This window comes from Scleropages formosus, chromosome 23 (genome assembly GCF_900964775.1).
Source record: "Scleropages formosus chromosome 23, fSclFor1.1, whole genome shotgun sequence".
NCBI classification, from domain to species: domain Eukaryota; kingdom Metazoa; phylum Chordata; class Actinopteri; order Osteoglossiformes; family Osteoglossidae; genus Scleropages; species Scleropages formosus.
The window spans coordinates 14,049,820-14,069,152 of NC_041828.1; the positions used below are offsets into that span (position 1 = coordinate 14,049,820).

Sequence of the window (19,333 nt, forward strand, 5' to 3'; positions counted from 1 at the left end):
GCAATTTAGGGTAAGTACCTCGCTCAAGGGTACTACGTCAGTAGGGGGAGATTCGAACCGACGACCTTCAGGTCCCAAAAAGCCACTCCACTGTCAGCTACTCCAGCGCAAGGCCTTGTCTTGGGGGAAGTCTATTCTACTTACCTCCCCCACCCCACCTGGTCCTAATTTCTATAAATAATGCCGGTGTTACTTTGGCCCACGATGAGGTGCAGAGAGGAAGCTGAGACCCACAATGCTGGATGACCAGCTGCCCCCACAAGAGCCGTGACCCTCTATAAATAACCTGGCAGCTGCACTGCGCCCTGATTGTGTTTCACGCAGCCCCGATTCCCACCGCACGCAGCGCTTCGGCCAGAGCTCCAAACAACGTTGCCCATGATCACGGTCCTCGAAGGGGAATGGCCCAGAGCACCCCGCGATCGGAGGCGGACCGCCGGCTCAAGACCCGCTTCCTGCAGGCGCTGCAGCGTGACGACGCTGACGAGGTGCGCAGGATCTTGCACGCCACCAGCCTGGATGTTGAAACCGTGCTCGACGTGGAGGACCAGAGCATGATCCTGGCGTCATACAAGCAAGGTAATCGTACAGAGGAGCCCCTGTTCTGAAACGACCCCTGTCAGATGAAATACCCTAGTAAATCCCCTGCTTGGCGTGTGACCCCCAGTAGTTGTTGCTCAGCTATGAAAGGAATTTGCTTCCACCCTCAGACCTTTCGAACCTTTGCTCTGGAATTGCAGCTCTTTTAAAGGCTGCAGCTCTAACCGTAACCGTAACCGTAACCCAACTATACAGCAGATACACACACATTCACACACCGCGGGCAATTTAGATTCCCTAACTCATTTGAAACACATCTTCCTAATGCACATACACTTGGTTTTGATGAGACCTTTATTTGAAATGATTTAAAGAGCTAATGATCTATGTGGTGGAGGGAGCTTTGCTTGTTCGATCCACTCTAAACACTCTACTCAGAGATACAACCGCAGTGCCTTACTAGGTCATTCAATCAAAAATGTTCACTTTCTGGCGACACCATGTGAATCCCCGGTTCACCACATTCCTGCAGGCTACTGGTTGCCGGGACACAAGCTGGAGAGCTCCTGGGCCACGGGCCTGCACGTGTGCGTCATGTATGACTCTATTGCCAGCGCCCTGGTGCTGCTGGAGAAGGGAGCTGCTGTCAACCGCAAGCCCAACGGCAAGACCCCCCTGCACGTAGCCTGCGAGGTCGGCAACAGTAACTTTGTGGCCCTGCTCCTCAACCACGGGGCGAGGATCAACAGCGTCTCCCTCAGCGGTCACACTGCGCTGCACCATTGCATCACGGGGGAGTCTGTAGACTGCGCCAAGCAGCTCATCCTAAAAGGTGGCTCCCATTCAAAGCAAAGTGAATATAAATCACTGCTGCAGTAGGCCCGTCTGTGGCATTGGCAGCTGAGAATAAATCTTTATGCACTAACTACAACATTAACTTTTCTTGCCCATGATGCATTGTAGACCAGGGCTGTTAATCTCACGGATGACTTCAGAGGGTTTTCCAGTTCTTACTACAGCACTTGGTTCAGTTAGGGTAGAGTGCAGTAACCATAATATTATCCCTAATTCAAACCTTAACCCTAACCCAGATTTTTCCCTAATCCTAACCTTAATCTTAACCCTAACCCTAAACCTAACCCTAACTGTAACCCTAACCCTATCCCTAACCTTAACCCCAACCCTAACCCTATCCCTATCCCTAACCCTAACCGTAACACTAACCCTAATCCTAACCCTAACCCTCTCCCTAACCCTAACTTTAACTCTAACCTGAACCCTAACCCCTTACAGTAAACCTAACCTTATCCCTAATCCTAAAGTTCAAATCTCACCACCTACTCTATAATGGATCAAGGTACTGATTCCAAAATTGCTCCAGTAAGTTATCCTGATGCATAAAAGGCTAAATCATTAAAATAAACTTAACACTATAATTTGAATGGGGGAAAAGCATCAGGCCAATAAAAAAAGCATAAATGTTCAGTTATATTGGCCCAGAAAAACAAGGAATCTGTAACCTTTCTCACACATTCTGTGCTGTGTGCTGTCTCCCGTTCCAGGGGTGCAGGTGGACAAGCGCAGCGACAACAATGACATGGAGACACCTCTCCACACGGTGGCCCGCTGTGGCATCCCCGAGCTGGTGGCCCTGTATGTGGCCCACGGTGCGAACGTGGATGCGGCCAACGCACATCAGGAGACCCCGCTCATCACCGCTGCCTTCTGGGCGCTGAGCATGCGCGAGCAAGAGTACAGCACTAACCACCACCTGGTGTGCCGCCTGCTGCTGGACCACGGAGCCAACGTGAACCTGCAGGAGGAGGACAACAAGACCGCGCTGCACAAGGCAGCCTGGAACTGCGACCATGTGCTGATGCAGATGCTCCTGGAGGCGGACGCTGACGCCCGTGCCATGGACATCAACGGTTGCTCACCCATCCAGTACGTGCTGAAGGTGACCCCAGTGAGGCCAGCTGGGGTCCCTGAGATCTGCTACCAGCTGCTGCTCAACCACGGTGCTGCTAGGATTTACCCCCCACAGTTTCACAAGGTACCCTGCACACGCATCACTATTTACACATCACAGTGAGTGCTGTGATCCTCACCTGCTCTGTCTCAGAGCTACTTTTCCCTCCATCTCACACTGTAGGGTTTAAAATTGTTAAAATACCCTGTTATGGATACTTACATTTATTCTTTAAGATGACATTTTCCTCCTGAAAGACTTACAAAGTTAAGATACTTACAGTAATACAGTATACTCCTTTTCCAGCTAGGTGATTTTTACTGTATCAGTTCAGGGTAAGTACCTTGGTCAAGGGCACCACAGCAGGAGAGGGGATCAAATCTGGGCCCTTTAAATCTAAGGGTGGCAGTTCAAACCACTATTGTACCTGCTGCCCCTGATAATAACCGTACGTTTCTTTGGCGTCTGCTAAATTAATGAAAGTAAAAACGAATGTAATACTGTATAATGACCAAAAATTTCCAGCCAAAACACTTCAAAAACTTTCTGAAATAACGTCAAAACCTTTAAGTATGACGTATTGTGTCCTGTCCAGGGTTTACGCTCCGTCAGCCCTGGACCCAGTGCTTTCTGGGAGAGGCTCTGGATCATCATCACCCTGCTCAGGACAAGCAGTTATTGAAATTGGATAACTAACACACGCACGCACACAGTCTGAAAGTGCTTGTCCTGAGCAGGGTCACGGCAAGTCGGAGCCTAACCCAGCAACACAGGGCTGGAGGGGGAGGGGACGCACCCAGGAGGGGATGCCACTCCATCACAAGGCACCCCAAGCAGGGCTCGAACCCCAGACCCACCAGAGAGCAAGACCTGGCCAAACCCACTGTGCCACCACGCCACCACACCACCGCACCCCCCCAGATAACATATTACAGGACTAAATATACGTATAGAACACATTAGACACACATTTTCCTGACAAACACACCTCTGCAGGTGCTGCAGTCCTGCCACCAGTTCCCCAGGGCAGTGGAGGTGATGGTGAACTCGTACGAGCACATCAAGTGCACAAGGAAGTGGAGGACTGCCATTCCAGACATTGTATACAAGGTACCTTCACCGAGCCCTTTCTACGCGTCGTCTCTCTTCTCTTGTCTCCGCGTCGCCAGAGAGCAGCGGAAAAGAAGATGTTTGCAGTTACGTAATTTGAAATGACATCTGTAAGGCAATACATACATATTTGCACAGTCACGGCGGAAAAAAAATAACAGGATCCCAGCAAAGAATGCTAACGTTCACACTTACATTTATTCATTAGGCAGATGATTTTGTCCAAAGTGTCCCACAGCTCAGGGCAAACAGAAGTGCGTTTTGCATTTCACCAGCAGACAGAGAAATATGGATCCAGACAAAGGTTGGATTCGGTGACCATGCTGTATATATGAACACAGAGACGTGAAAAAGGTGGGGGGGGAGGGTCCCTTTTAATGTCCAAATCACTTTGATGGCCCCTCAGAATTAATATATTACTCCGGTGAGTAAAATTACTCGTGTTTTTGGACCCAGATATCTGGCAAGTTGTTCATCCCGTTTCAGCCTGTCATTCTGTGCAGATCCTGGTTTCGTTTCCTCATCCCAGTCTCACATTCATCTTTTCATTCTCATGCGATGAATAACATCACCCTACCCGCCCCCCACCCCCACGATCATCAGCTGTTCTCCCTTTTGTCGTTCCCAGCAACACCGGGAGTTTTACGACTCTCTGTTCGCGGCGTGCACAAACAGCCCCCGCACCCTGCTGCACCTGGCCAGGTGTGCGATCCGTGCGCAGATGAGGAACAGGTGCCACGGCGGCATCCAAAACCTGCCCGTTCCTCTGTCCATCCAAAGGTACCTGCTGTTGGAACCCGTAGGAGTCATTTACTGATGCGATGTGACTTGGACCTGCAAAACTTGACATTTCTCAACAGCTGTTATTAGATATGGGAGTTTGAGGAAAAAAAAGAAGACGTGTTCCCTGCTTTGTATTATAGCTATGAATTGCACATTGGCTCTGAAAAGAAATACCTATAAGAAGAAAGGGACCACGGCAGAGGAACTGTGTAGGTGTCAAGGAACTGGTCTTGTCGTGAATTGGTTTAGTTTCAGGTTTCAGGAAGAACTTTGCTGTTTTTCACTAAGAAGATGCCGGAACGACTTGAGTAAAATACCTGCGGCGCGATGGGTGAAACTGCAAAATCTGCATGTTCATTTGCATAAATGCATAAAGCTGTGCTCTTCATTTAAATGAACTGTTATGGAGAACACCTCTTGTCTTTCCTGTGCCGTTTTTCTGAATATATACATATATATATACATATATATGTATATGCATAAAGGTACGTGCATTCTGGGAAAGTGTACAAGGAAGGCAAGTAGCGCTGCAGCTGTTGCAGCTGTTAAAAATGCACTTAACATGAAAAACCCTTTCATATTCAAATTTGAATGAGACTTTAAAAAGATGGACTTTTAGCAATATGAGTTAAAGTGTGCGATAATTGAAGTTGGGCTTTCATTACTGTCGTGGGAATTTGCGGAACTGGATGTGTTCCAAATGGGCAAAAGAGGTTTTAGGGTCTTATTTATTATGAATAACGTAACACTGGCAGACAACAGATGCACTTAGGGGAACATGAGGGTGAATCTTCGAGCTGTTATTCCTCTTCCAAAGACCCCAGATTACACCCTGAAGGGTTTAACTGGCAGCCTCTGCGTCCAAAACCCAAACAAGGCACTGTACTGCAGGGTAAAAATACACGTCTTCCATTCAACATAATGATGACTTTAAATATGACTTCTTCCCTCTGGAACATATGTAGAATGTAAATTATGCACAATATGAATTATTAAATTTTGCCTTTTTTTAAACTAAGGTCCTGTGCTTCGGGACTGCGCAGAACTACATTTTAAATACACGGTTACAGATCAGTTACAGGAACATGCATTTCATAAAAATAAAAATAAATCTGCAATAACCTAGTTTGCATGTTGCAACCTTATTCTCGGAAATATTCACTTTTTTAATTAATAATGAGTGACTTTGCTGTATTATACCTCAGAGGGGCCATTATTTCTACAAAGGGTAAAACAAATATCAGTTTGAAGCACCTTAGGAATTAAAAAGGTCCAGACAGAGTCATGGTAAAACGTGTATTTTGACCCAACAAACTAAAATTGTGCTACAAAATCACACTCCAACTGGCAGTGGGACATGCTTCTTCCACACTGCTGCTACATCCTATAAATTCCACCAGTTCTTCATCTACTCCTTTTGTTCCTGTTCACAAGCTGTAATAAGCGATGTAGTGAATGCTGAGATCTCAGCTACACACGCTGCTGCAGCACCTCCGAGAGAAAGGTGTAAAAAAAGGACGTGTACGTGACACTTTTCTCCAAAGCAAATTACAATTATTCACCGAGGCAATTTTACTGGACTCTTGTAGGGTAAACACCTTGCTTAAGGATACTGTAGCTGAGATTCGAACCCACAACTTTCAGATCCAAAGGCAGCAGCTCTAACCCCTATTCTACCAGATGCTTTGACAACTAAGTAAAATAAATAAATTATATGCTTTTAAGGTGATTTCACCTTTACTGATTTTGAACAATATAATTTTGCATTTACAAAGGGAGCTGTTATTGTGATTGTGTCGATGTATGTATACTATATATAGAGAGAGAGGTGTGTTTTCAAGATGCCAAGGTGAAGGGCATGGGCTGACCCAAGCGACTCAGAAATTCTTCCCCTTCGGGCTCCACCAACATCCAGGGGCCAGGGAGCTCCAGCCAAGGAGCTCATAACCGCATGTTGAGGCTCCGCAGCAGCGCAGCATTGAAAATCCAGCTGTGCAGATGGGTTCGGATTATAAGTTGCTTTGGATAAAAGCTGAAGAAACAAAGAAGTGAACGAGCGTCACCTCCATGGGCCGAGTGCTCCTGCACGCACAGCCGATGGTTCTCGTACGAGCAGCGTCCTTCTGACCCTTGCCGTGTTTATTCCAAAGTGTGCGACAGGGAATTCTGGGAATGCGGTGCAGACACGGTCCTGGCAGATTCCTCTGTCCAAAGGCTTTCTCTACACACAGAGGCAATGAGCCCGAGGCGAGCGACCCGCCTACAGCATTAGATAAACAGAGCCAGCAGCCCTGTACTGCCGTGCTTGGAGTTGGGCTGATAAGGCGGTTAAGGAACTCCCACGTTACCAGGAACGGCACCGGTGATGCGTTGGGGGTTCTATGCCCGTAAAGCCGAGAAGCGACAAGAACAACGTCCGAGGGTCACAAATAGGGGGGAAGCTGGTTCGGATGTGGCGCGCGTGCCCCCGCGCCGGCCGGAGGGGCACCCCGCCGGGAAGGAAAACGGCCAGGCGGGTCCAAAGGGAACTGTTTGTTCTCGGAGCCTGGCCACCTTCCAGGAATAAGAGTCCTGGAGCGGGGCCAAGGAACAGCTCTCCTTCTCAAAACAAGCAGTGGGGGAAGGTGGTGAAAGTCAACCATAAAGAGCAGCCATCACATCCCGTAACTCTCGCTGGACAAGATTTTTCGTTGACCGTCGCCCACCTGAACAACTGACAGACCACACTTGTATATTTTACGTTAAGCGAATGCTTTTGCGACTTTAAAACAGGATACCGAAAAATAAAAACACAATTCATCAAACCTGGGCCGCCGAGGCGGCAAGACACTCGTGTTACCGCGGTGCAAAGTGGTACAGAGGACAACTGCCTTCTGACAGTCAGGACTGGTCCTCCGTTTTCTTTCCTACAGAGGTATCATGCATTTGTCTTTAATTATCACAGTAATTATTATTATTGTAATAACTAGTACAAGTATTTAGTTGACAAGATCATATACAATATTCTGTTACCTACAATAATTTAGCTATTGATACAGCAGAGCAGTGTAACACACACACACACACACACACACACACACACACACACACACACACACACACACACACACACACACAAAGGGATGCCAACAGCTATTTTAATGTAATTAAGAGATAAGAACCAGCGAAGGAAAACACATAAGCAGCTTACTGCAATCACTTTATTTGCATCATAGGCTTGGAACACAATCGGGTGCCTTGTTAAAGAGGCTCTTTCGCAAGTCGGGGTGCGAAGAAGCCCCGGAGCTGTGCAGCACGGGGCCGCAGGGCGCAGGAGCGACACGCAGCCATTGTCCTTCTCACCCGATACACTTCAGCAAGATTCTTATCACATGTGGACCACACACTTTCCATTACGTAACGTATTAACAGTGTTGACTAGACAACATCCAGTTAAAAAAAAAAAAAAAGTGCTGTAGCATGCAAGTTTTCTTAGGCAACAACGGAAGCTGCCAAGTTCAAATTTTATTGCTGACCGTGTCAAAATGGGAAATGAGAGGTAATGCGAAGGCTTTCGGCTTGGCGTGGGAACGCCGAGAGGCCGGGCGCCCCCGCAGAGGCCCGGCGGGCCGGAATTCCAGAAGACGAGACAAATCGCAGCCACACTCCAGGAAAAACACAGAACGTTCAGCGTCGGGACCGTCCGTAGCTGCGGAATAACCGTCCGCGGTAAGACTGAAGGACTACAGCAACAAAGCGGTGCTGTGGAATTACGGGTACAAACCGTGGACGTGAGCACCGAAGAAATTCTGTCGTGCGACGCCATGAAAGCAATACAACGAGCAACATGCATGAAGGACAGTGGTTGTTCTTTATTTGAGTGAACAGAAATTTTAGTTTATAGTTTTATAAAAACTAACCTAAAAAAAAAAAAAAAAAAAAAACTATCCTCTCCATCACGCCTTCATTTTACACAACGCAAAAGCGGGTTTATTCAGTCAGCTCCACCGATCCGACCCTTGGGTCAAGTTTTCATGAACGCACACAGCACTCTTGACGATATGAACGTATGACACACTGCGACCATCCTGAGATCATGTGAGTAAAACAATGACATCCACCGCAGACACTCACGGCTGTTGGCACTTCAGTGTAATTAGTTTCATACCATCTGTTTAAATGCAAAACAATACTGAAGATGTAAAAATGCTGTTAAAATTTAACATTCATGTACAGTTGTATGTCTGTGTCTGTGTGTGGGGGGGGCGTTAACCCTTCTGTACCATGGGCTTGGGGTCGCTTAATGCATTTCTACAGAAATGAGCTAATCGAGAGTCACAGGGCACGACTATGGCAGGTTACACTCTCTCTCTCTCTCTCACACACACACACACACACACACACACAACAGGATCAACATTAAAAACAAACAAAAAAAAAGAGACAAATCACAATATTTCAACATGCAGGGAAAGGAATGAATAAACAAACCCTTTGATAGTGTTCCTTTTTCATACTTACGAGTGGTTTTATGCTTTTGCCAATAAACCGCATAGAACTGTGAAAAAGGCAGAGTATGGCCTAAACCAAAACTGCTTTGCAAATGTTGCTTTTGTAGAGAAAACTATGAAAACAACCCCTGGAAAAAGGAAAAAAAAAGAAAGGAAGTCTGTGGAACAGTTATATCACTTTACACCTGAAACCAAAAACTAGAGTAAAACAGAGTAAACATACGATGCTCCAGATACCAAAGAAAACACTTTTTTAAAAATTTTCTAATACTTTGGTTGCATACCCTTCACAGTCCCCTTGAGCAATGTAGTCTGACTTTAGCTCTTACCTAATAATATAACTGAGACAGAATTAACCACACACTAACAATACTTCACTTCCGGGATAACCCTTGTGGGAAACTTGCTATGGTCAAACTACAGAGCAGCTTTTAACAAAAGATTCATAGCTGGTGAGGTAAAAATTGGCTTTTCATCAAAACTGTCAGTATTAGCTTATCTATAACTGAAATCTAATTTCTACTCTGTGCTGTTATGATCGATAGGTCTGAAGCGCTTAGCTGCCGGAGAATGTACACCTGTGTGTATGTACATCTGTGTGAATGCACACCTGTGTGAATGTACACCCAAGGTATAATTTGCTCTTGAAATGGCCCACATGTGAAAGAACAACCTCCCACTTCACGGCTGCTCATTAGATCATTTGGTCAGAAACAACAGTAAGGTCAACAATCATGTAGTGGTTGTTGTAGCCAAGGCCTCTGTCTAATATACAGTACATTGTATATATTAACACTAAAAACTGAAGACATCTGTTCTCTTAGCAGAAACTGAAAACCATGGGGAATGCCCAAAGGTATGTCACTACACAACCCTGCTGGGACTCAAACCCATCTGTGCCCACAGCAGGCCCAGGGAACACAAATTGGCCTGTGTTCCATTAAGCAGGTGAGATGAGTGGGTCATGCTGCCCGCTCATGGTGACTCCTAAGGTCAGCTGTGCACCTACAGAACTATAGGTGGAACAGGAAAAATGTTGCTCTCTTCCAAATGTACTACATCAGAACGACAAAGCCCATTCAATAAAAAGAACAAACTGTGTGATTGTGTGAACCCAAGTGTCATGCTTTTGTGGGGTTACATAAGGACTGAATAACTGAGCATGTCAAAACTAGGAGGAAAAAAAGGAGTGAAAAAAGATTTTAAAAAAATTTTTAAAAATCAGAAAAAAGTTGTTTACATTAAAATAGCTCAAACGGTCTCCTAAAAGTGCAAATGCTCGTGTCAGTCCCTTATCAAGACAAATCAAGTTTATATTTTAATACTCTGTAACTACCATAATGATAAAATATACTTAAGGAATCTGCTACAATCTGTAAAATGCAATGTAAGAAATGCCCCCATACAAACATCTGAGAATTCCGGTACTAAAAGTAAATTCCTCAACGCTTCTGGCTGCCATCGACTCTAACGTGCTGCTGCCCGCAGACTTTGTGATCCACACTATGGGCTTCCGATGGCTCCAGCGTGTCTCTTGTCATGCCAGACTTCTATACATTGTACTCGTACTTGCCCAGCTTCTTGGGCTCACTGCTGGGAACACACCAGTCGTCAGCCTCCGTGCTCGTCTGGTAGTGCCTAAGGGCGGACTTATTGAATACCGGCAGCCGCTCAATGGACTCTGAGGACAAGGCCTGTGAGTAGAACAAGGAGGCACAGACAGCGGTGTTCATCTGGGCTTCCTATACGGTCCCATCATTGTTATCATTTACATGTTTTACTTTTACTTTTTCTCATCTTTTACTCATCTTTCCATTTTTTTTGCTGTGACATCTAAACTCATGGGGCAGCAGGCAGTCAGTATTTAAGCTCATGGATGTGTTTGAGCTCAAAGAGAGGACTGCTGCGGTATGCTTGAACACAGCAATTAATACACATGGAATCAATTAAATATTTCATATCTTGGCGAACATTTTAAGCTATTAATCAGTTCATGCAACTTATCACCATGTGGCCTAATGACAACTAATCACACCTCACGTTGATAAACTCCAAACCATAAAACACTCTGCACAAACAGAGAGGTGTCACCTTTAGGTAAATCACAGCGGAGGTTCCGTATCCTTCCATAGAGTACAGCTGCAGATCTCCCTGAAAATACTTGGCGTAGAGACGGGAAATAGGGAGGCCGTAACCAAATCCAGCCTATAACACAAGCCAAAAAAAAAAACTTCAACAAAAAGTTCCAAGTTAACATATGAGAAGCTTGAGCTGGTTGGTACATGTTATTTTTCAAAATCGTTCAGTTTTTTTCTAAGCTTGACACAATAGCCTGCTGACTAATTACCGCCAGCATATTAGATGTTTGATTGTCCTCACCAGTGGTGCATTGCGGGTGTTGCCAGTGACTGGACTAGGTGCTGTGGAGTACATGTAACTGAAGAGGCGCTCGATCTTCCTCAGCGGAACTCCACCACCTCTATCCGACATCTGTGAGCAGCAGAAATCTTAAGTTAGTCCTTTGCGCTCCAACTTCATCACAAAGCCATGATGGACACTGTCCTGCATTTTTTGTCTCTGGCTACATTTAGCGCCCCTCCCCAGAACAGGTTGCTGTTATTTTCTCTTTCGTTCCATTTCGTTATGGTCCCCCTCTGGGTGATTTTGCAGTTTTTTTTGGCATGGCAGATGGGGGATAAGTTTTGGGCTAACAAAGTGAACCACAAAAAAAAAACCTTTTCAACCCTTCATACTGATGTTTTTTTTTTAATGCAGTTTTACTTTTTTTGCAGTTTGTTTCTGGAAAATAATTTAGAAAAGTAATAATTTTGTTGTTTTATTCAATCAAAGCTTTTCTGAATCATGCATGTGATTGTAATAGCAAACATACTGTATGCCTATACATAAAAAGCTTCCTCACCATTCAATGTATGCGAGGCTTATGAAAGTCTACATTTTGAACATAGAATTTGGAAGATGATAACAATGAATTTTAATTATACTAACTTCTTTTCTTCTACTATTAATTATAAGTAAATGCAGAAATTGAGTTGCGATTTTACAGTGACTTTTTTTTTTAAAGGACTACTGGGTCTACAGGGTAACAGCAAGCTCTCTGTGAAAATTTCATTTTCATGGGGAGTGTGTAAAACTATGACAAACTGCACTGAGCATCACAAAACAAGCCAATTGCCCCCACACCTTTTCAAAACTGTTGGCTGCGATGCAATGCCAAGCTGACGAACCTTCCCACAGCAACATAAAAAAAACGTCACCTTTATGGTCAGGTCTTCGCTTCCGAGGGAAACTCGGACTTTGATTGGCGGAAGCGTAAGGCTGGACTCATGCGCCTCCACTGTAGCTCTCATTGCATTCTGCAAAGAGAAACAATGACCACAAAGGTTCAGCCCATAACAGCAAAATCACAGGCTGCCGTGCAGGCATAAAGACAAACGGCTCATTTCTCAGAACATGACCGGAAAATTACATACACTGGACAGACTTGAAAGCCTATGCTCATGCTTGACAAAACAGGAAAATCTTCCTGCATTTAAGGACTATATTTATACATTTACAAAAATAGAAAAACAATGCCTATGCTTGCAATAACCATTAAAAAATAGGGAAAAGCTTCCAAAGGTACCTTAAAGAGTTCAAATAACATGTGATAAAGATGGGACGGTACATAGACGATATGTAGGGGCTGTCCGGGCGCTTTGGCTGCAAATAAAAGAAAGCCGGCATCACTCAGCAGCCTTACGTGAACATTTTGTTTTGATCATTTCAGGCACAAATTAGAGACACGTTGCGTTTATTAAATTTAAAAAAAAAAAAAAAACAACACTGTAGGGCTATCGGAGTATAATTTCCTGACTGCCAGGGAACCAAAAAGCAGTTTCCTCACTCTGCATGCAATTTTAATGCTGACTAAATGGGTATAAATTGGCAGAAAGGCGGCTTCTGAACTGCAAATGCGATGAAGCACATTGGATTTAAGAAAGACAGGTATGGAATAATACTTCCACTGAAACAAGATAAATGTAAACACACTATACATAAATGTAAATACTAAAACACATAGTGTAGCTGTCACTCCTTATGTGATCTGGCAGTCTGTAATGACTTCCAAAACACCTGAGCAATGTGGCTGTAATTTTTTACAACACAACAGTCTTTCATTTAAGGGCAAAGAGCTTGTCAATCACTGGAATGTGTCTAAAACGAAAAATTCTACATTAAATGGCATTGCTCTGAAAAAAAATAAACTGATATATTTGCGGACTGATATAGCAGTCTATCACAAGGTATCGCAATTCGCTGTAAACCTAAATAATCTAGTATTGCTTTGAAGTTCAGAATATGATTAAAAGCCCTTGTTTAAAAACTGTAAACATATAAACCACAGGGCTGCAAGCCTCGTCAGAATGTAAGCACATTCTCTAAAGTTTAAACAACAGAATTAGAGGCTACGAATGCTAGAGCCGTTTTACAGGGTACTAGTATGAATAGACTATAAATACATTATATATACTGTAAGTACAACAAGTTACAATTAACTATACAATTATAACAGTTGAAGAACTGCAATAGTGGACCAGACTGAAAAAAAACAACCCTCACATTTCCGTGTGACTATCTTTAGCCTGTTTCTCCCCAAGGACTGTGACAGTAAAAATCAGTGCTGGTAATCATACAACCTGCACTAATGGGTAAAGCAGTTAAAACAGCCCATGGCTGCCAGTGCTGCTCTGCAGCGTGAGCCAGGAAATAAACCTAGATCCAGTTTTGTTTCATTCCTTTTTCTGTTGTTTTCTACTGGAAACAATGGCACTCACAATTCACTTGTTTGATCTCCACTTCAGGAGATGTTAGGTAATACTGATCGCAGAGCATCTTGGAGCTCTCGTAGGCATCTGAAAGAAAACAAATAGATGCGGGTTATTTCCTGCGCCGGGGGGGATCTGTGACTGTTATGCAACCCTGTCTTTCGTCTTTTTGGTGGAAATACAGACGGCGGCGAGAAAGAGAAAAGCAAAACACAAAGGCAACATCGCTTTCGGTTAGAGAGCTGGTTTAGTTCTTCCTTCCCACAGGCTATCCATCAAAGTGCACGTTTTAATATTTAGGCTGTTCACTTATACATGAAATAAAACGCTTGTTATGCATTAAAGGCAAAGGTCAGAAAACGCCGACAGAAAAAGTCATAAACACATATGGACAGCCTGCATGTTCCCTTATTACCTTTTATAACCTCCACCACATCACAGTTGGGATCAATGCTGCCAATGTGTTTTGGGTGGGCAGGGTTGGTGCTTCCATGGAAGATCAGCGCTGAAAACACACGCAGACACACACACACACACACACACACACACACACACACAGACTCACCTAAGTTACATCTCACAGCATGAATCTCCAGCATCAAGATTTTGCATAAAATTAGACACAGGCAAACATACGCAAATGTAGGTGATCGCATTTGGATTAATTAATTGATTTTTGTTATTAAATGAAAAATTGCACAAAACTATAAAGTATATAGTACCATGAAGTAGTTACCTTAATACGATCTTTGTGCCAACATAAATGTGACTTGTAACAGCTTCATACATTTATATTTACTCATTTAGCTGATACTTTTCTCCAAAGCGACTTACAACATTAAGGTACTTACAACTGCTTGATTGCTACAAGTGTTAAATTACTAAACATTTTGATAGTGATCAAATAAAAAGTCAAGCAGCTTGTACTTTATCCCCCTTGCATCCCTTAACTCAAACTCTTATTATCTTTAAAAGTCACTTCAGTTCCAGGGTATATTACTATGATTATACAATAATTAGTCTTAAAGAGACCAGACATGAAAAAGTTTGTTTAAACAACGGCAGGACAGCAATAAAAAACAAATACGACAAAGCGCTCACTGTGCTGGTTCATGAGCATCCGGGTCGAGATGCGGCTCATGTAGAAGCGGTCGAGGAAATACTGGACATTCTGATTGGTCACAGGGTCGACGCCGAACGCGTCCTTATACTCCACGACGCCTTGAGCCATAGTGGGGACCACATTGTTGTGCCTGTTCCTGATATTGATGAGCGTTTCTGTAAATCTGCACAGGAAAGAGCCCGTTGAAACCGCCGAAAGGATTATGTACAACTGCCCCACACGACACATTCAAGAAAATTTAAGCTTAAACTTGGGGGCACAAAAAAGGCCATTACATGCATTTCAACTTTTTATATTACAATCAGTTACACACAAAACACGGAGCATTCTTTACCACGGTGAAAAAAACACTATGGTCTTTTACTGACACTTTTCTCCAAAGCAACATAAAGGATTAAGTTAGTTGCAGTGATTTACCCATATGAATAATCTTTACTGGAGCAATTTAGGGTATGTAGCTTGCTCACAGGTACCTGTAACTTTTGGTGGAAAGGTAGCAGCTTTAACCACTGTGCTACCAGCCGTACCCAGCAAACTGCTCCATCAAAGTGTTACGGAAATAATATGTCTTTAAAATCATGTACTGAATTTGAGCCGCCCCCAGCTTACTTTTTTAGGATTTTTTTATCTTCAGGATCTTTCTCCAAGAAATCCACAATTTCCATGAGACTCTGTGCATACCTGTTTACAAAACAGAGGTCATCATCCTAAAACACAGGCAACGCAAAACACGACTTTAAAGTCCGACTCTTCAACACCACCAATTTAACAGAGGAGTAGACGCTTAGGGAGGCCTGGAAAAACCCCTAATTTTTCCGAGAACTAAAAAGCAACTTTAAGAAAAAGCTGTCATATATTGCACATTCAGCTAAAGATAAAAGCAGTATGATATGTAAACTGGAATTCTAATTATGAAAGTATGAGCACTGTCACTTAAGCTCAGTAGCGTTTTTTTCATGAAATCCAAGGGCGTTTAGTTTATCAGGGGTTTGAGGCGTAACTGGGAGTTCCACGTACAGTAGGGCATGGAGTAAAAAATGAGCTGAAGCATGACGATCCAAAGGTGAAGTGTGTCAACGGCTCGGCCATAAATACACAGGCGTACTTGTCACACGCTGTTAGATAACAAGGGCTGGCAGACGTTCAAACCCTGGCCCCACGAGCGAGGAACCGCGGACTGACCGACCGCCCACTGGCCTATTTCTAGGTCAAACATGATGTTTTCGAAGCACTGCAGATGTTAGAAAATAACCACTGTAAAAGTGTGATAACGTACTGAACATGATCAAAAATGTTCTTAAGAACGAGCTTAACCGCGTCTTATGGATATATCGGCAAGAGGAAAAAATTTGATGTTAACAAAACACACACACACACATCTTCAGAACCGCCTGTCCCATACGGGGTCACAGGGAACCGGAGCCAACCCGGTAACACAGGGCGTAAGGCTGGAGGGGGAGGGGACACACCCAGGACGGGACGCCAGTCCATCGCAAGGCACCCCCAGCGGGACTTGAACCCCAGACCCACTGGAGAGCAGGACTGTGGTCCAACCCACTGCGCCACTGCACCCCCCACATGTTAACAAAACTAATTGTTAAAAATATTAAAGCTGTACGGTTCCATATCAGGATCTTCCATCAGATACAGGGCATCGGAGGGGAAAGCTGTCCCGGAAGCAAGGTAAAGTCCCGGGTTTTACCAGCTCTGCAGCAACTGAAGAGAAGGCGTGCCGAGGAGTTTGTCGGGGAGAAAGTCTATCTCCTTCATGATGTTCGCCAGCCGCACTGGAAGTTCCTGGCGCAGAAACACAAAGGAGGTCTTCTCACAAGCATTGGCGGAACCTGCACGGACAACACGTGGACGTTCATCAGCGAGGCTGCAGCAGTTATGTCTGATCTCCTTCAGCCTGTAGGTTGTGGGTTCGAATCCCCCTTCAGGTACTTACACTGAACTGATACAGTAGGATTACCCTGCTGTATAAATGGGCAAATCACTCAGTCCATTACCTGCAACATACCACTAAGTGGACGAAAAGAGCAGGTAAACAGCAACAACACAGGTAAATGTATGTAAATTTGCCGGCGCCGCTCAAAAGGATCGAGTCAATACTTTTCCCTTTTTTCCCCTCCATTGATTATTAGTGAAACCGTGCCGCACACAGTCAGTGACAGTAAGTAACCTGTCCGGCCGGGGAAGTTCACGAACCTCCACCCGAGACGCGCGCCAGCTCCGGCACATTAAATATAATGTCGCGATCGCGATCCTGGAGCGGAGTGTCGCGTGGGCGCGCGCGCGCCCGGCACACGAGCGCATCGACTTCGTCATCGTCGTCATCTTCATCACCATCATGATCATCAAGACCAGCCACTCACTGTGTGCATATGATCGGAAACTGCCCAGAGTCGGTTCCGCGATCGCGTCCAGAGAGCAGAGGAGCGCAGGAGCGCAGGTGGAGCAGGCGCACGGACGGGACGAGAGCGGCTGCTGCCCGCCGCTCGTTCGGCCACAATACGGACACGTGAGAGTCACTGTCACCGTCACCGTGCCGCGTGCGTAACGGCGAAGAAGAGCGTTACTGCGAAGAGGGCGCGGAGGAGCCACCGGGACACGGATGCCGGCGGTCATCGTGATGATAGATTTGTCCGTGAGATCAGCCTCCTCAGCAGCAGCAACAACAACAACAACACATCAACAGCAGCAGAGATACGCGGAATAATACCGGGTTTAACAAACAGAGCAGGTCTCACTTACCGAAATCTATGAACTGCTTCATGGACAGGGGGGAGGGGGAGAATTTGGAGAACCTCTCCACCTCCTTCGGGATGGCACTCTTTGCGCCGTTCTTCAGCAGAAACTGTGCGAATTTCATGATGATGATGATGACTAATCCTAATCGATGATGCGCCGCGCTTCTCTCGTCCTCCACGCAAGCCAGGCGGCGCCTCGCAAACAGCTCAACTAGCAGCTATGGCGAATCTATTCGGAGAAAAGAGACATTCTGCAACGGATGCGGAGCACGGGACTTGAGCTCATCACATACCCCTCGCAATGTCTTCGTACGTGCAGAATGTGCCAAGATCGGTTGATCGGTTGCTTCCTTGGGACAGCCTTCGGACTTGTCGACGGATGATTGACATTCCAAGTAGCCAATCGCAAACAAGAACATCGTGATGGGCGGTGTTAAATGTTATTTGCATAGCAAAAAACCAATCGCAAACACGGATACACACTAGCCAATCGCTCGAGTCCTGGGAGGAGTTATTAGTGATGCTGTTGTCGCAGGGTTTTGGTGGTCTCGCTTTTCCTGGAAGATACCATTGCAGCCATGTTGCGAGGCGCGCTGCGCACGCGCACAGATCGCGACGGCTGAGGTTGGGGCGGAGCTTAAGTGTCCGCTCGCGTTCCGAAGCGCATCCGCGGTTCGCTCTCCTTGTAGGATTCTGTAAATGGTACCTGTTTCCATGGAAACACACAGCTGAGTACCCATTGGAAAACATGAACTGCAGTTTTTAGTAAAAATGTTGCACCATTGAAAATATTGCAAACTGCGTTACTGCAGAAGACGTATTTTCAGCATATAAATATTGCAATCTAAATTACTGGCCTTTTTTCTGTACCTCAAATTTAGTAAATGTACCCACCGAAGCAATGTGAAATATACCCGTTTGTTCCTGTTTTCTCTATAGTTTCGTTTTTCTGTCATGTTATGGGTCACTCAAACATTTAAATACATATTAAGGCATTCCACACTCATTGTATATTGAATGTATATTATGATTATATCCCAATCCGGAAATGAACGTATTTAGTAAATGAATTCAATTTACAAATGGTGACTGTAATCATAAGCGGAGCAGTAAATGCATATTAAACAATTGGCTCATTTTCAAATGGACACTTGACATATGTATTTATTTCAAAGGTGTTTTAATTGCCTTTCTCCATGTCGTGTTGGCATTTTGTACTTCATGCTCTAACTCCTTTCACTGAGTTTTATTTACATCACTCTAAGTCCTATAAAGTGCCTTTGACAGTGTTCTCTGTAATGCTTTCCGAGAGAGTTTCTACAAGAAAAACCCGAGACTGGCTGCAGATTTGTGCTGTACAACCTGACAAATGTGGTTTTCACTATAATCACTTCATAATGCAGAGGGTGGGAGAGAAAATTAAATTTAAAGATTAAATACATTTACCTGATTCTTTCCTCCAAAGCAATTTACAGTGTTAACCTGCAATTACTTACCCATTCATACAGGTGGTTAATTTCTAAGGGAGCAATTTAAAGTAAGTACTTCACTCAAGGGTCCTACAGGTAGAGATGAGAGTCAAACCTGTAACCTGGGGGTCTAAAGGAAGCAGCTCTAACCACTATACTACCATCTATAAGCGGTTCTCTTTTATGCTCACCAAAATAATGTGTCCTTTTCAAGCAAAATCATGGCACTGACTGACACGTATACATCTTATATAAAACTGTAATTTATTAAAA

General features: G+C 44.6%; 2 protein-coding genes across 2 annotated transcripts; one reads left to right on the plus strand and one right to left on the minus strand.

Moving 5' to 3' along the window:
• asb4 (ankyrin repeat and SOCS box containing 4) lies at positions 1-4,758 on the plus strand. The gene is made up of 5 exons (XM_018731828.2): positions 1-579; positions 1,073-1,372; positions 2,103-2,593; positions 3,506-3,619; positions 4,248-4,758. Exons 1-5 carry the CDS (start codon positions 402-404, stop codon positions 4,434-4,436), a joined length of 1,272 nt encoding a protein of 423 aa, XP_018587344.2. The 5' UTR covers positions 1-401; the 3' UTR covers positions 4,437-4,758.
• Positions 4,759-7,589: 2,831 nt separating this feature from the next.
• Positions 7,590-18,700, minus strand: pdk4 (pyruvate dehydrogenase kinase, isozyme 4). Its single transcript, XM_018731829.2, has 11 exons — positions 17,596-18,700; positions 16,544-16,685; positions 15,451-15,522; positions 14,820-15,004; positions 14,134-14,223; positions 13,728-13,805; positions 12,536-12,612; positions 12,168-12,266; positions 11,272-11,382; positions 10,984-11,097; positions 7,590-10,586 (listed from the first exon to the last, which is right to left on the minus strand). The coding sequence occupies exons 1-11, from the start codon at positions 17,711-17,713 to the stop codon at positions 10,443-10,445; spliced, it is 1,230 nt and encodes a 409-aa protein (XP_018587345.1). The 5' UTR covers positions 17,714-18,700; the 3' UTR covers positions 7,590-10,442.
• Between the last annotated feature and the right edge of the window lie 633 nt (positions 18,701-19,333).

What these genes read in the sequence shown, in the direction of transcription:
- asb4 (XM_018731828.2), top strand. Translation starts at nt 402, where the DNA reads ATGGCCCAGAGCACCCCGCGATCGGAGGCGGACCGCCGGCTCAAGACC. An exon ending in CCTGGCGTCATACAAGCAAG is followed by an intron (nt 580 to 1,072) that starts GTAATCGTACAG and finishes ACATTCCTGCAG; the next exon opens with GCTACTGGTTGCCGGGACAC. An exon ending in ACCCCCCACAGTTTCACAAG is followed by an intron (nt 2,594 to 3,505) that starts GTACCCTGCACA and finishes ACACCTCTGCAG; the next exon opens with GTGCTGCAGTCCTGCCACCA.
- pdk4 (XM_018731829.2), bottom strand. Translation starts at nt 17,713, where the DNA reads ATGAAATTCGCACAGTTTCTGCTGAAGAACGGCGCAAAGAGTGCCATC. An exon ending in CTTCAGTTGCTGCAGAGCTG is followed by an intron (nt 15,523 to 16,543) that starts GTAAAACCCGGG and finishes TTTTGTAAACAG; the next exon opens with GTATGCACAGAGTCTCATGG. An exon ending in TGTTATTTGAACTCTTTAAG is followed by an intron (nt 12,267 to 12,535) that starts GTACCTTTGGAA and finishes TTCTCTTTGCAG; the next exon opens with AATGCAATGAGAGCTACAGT.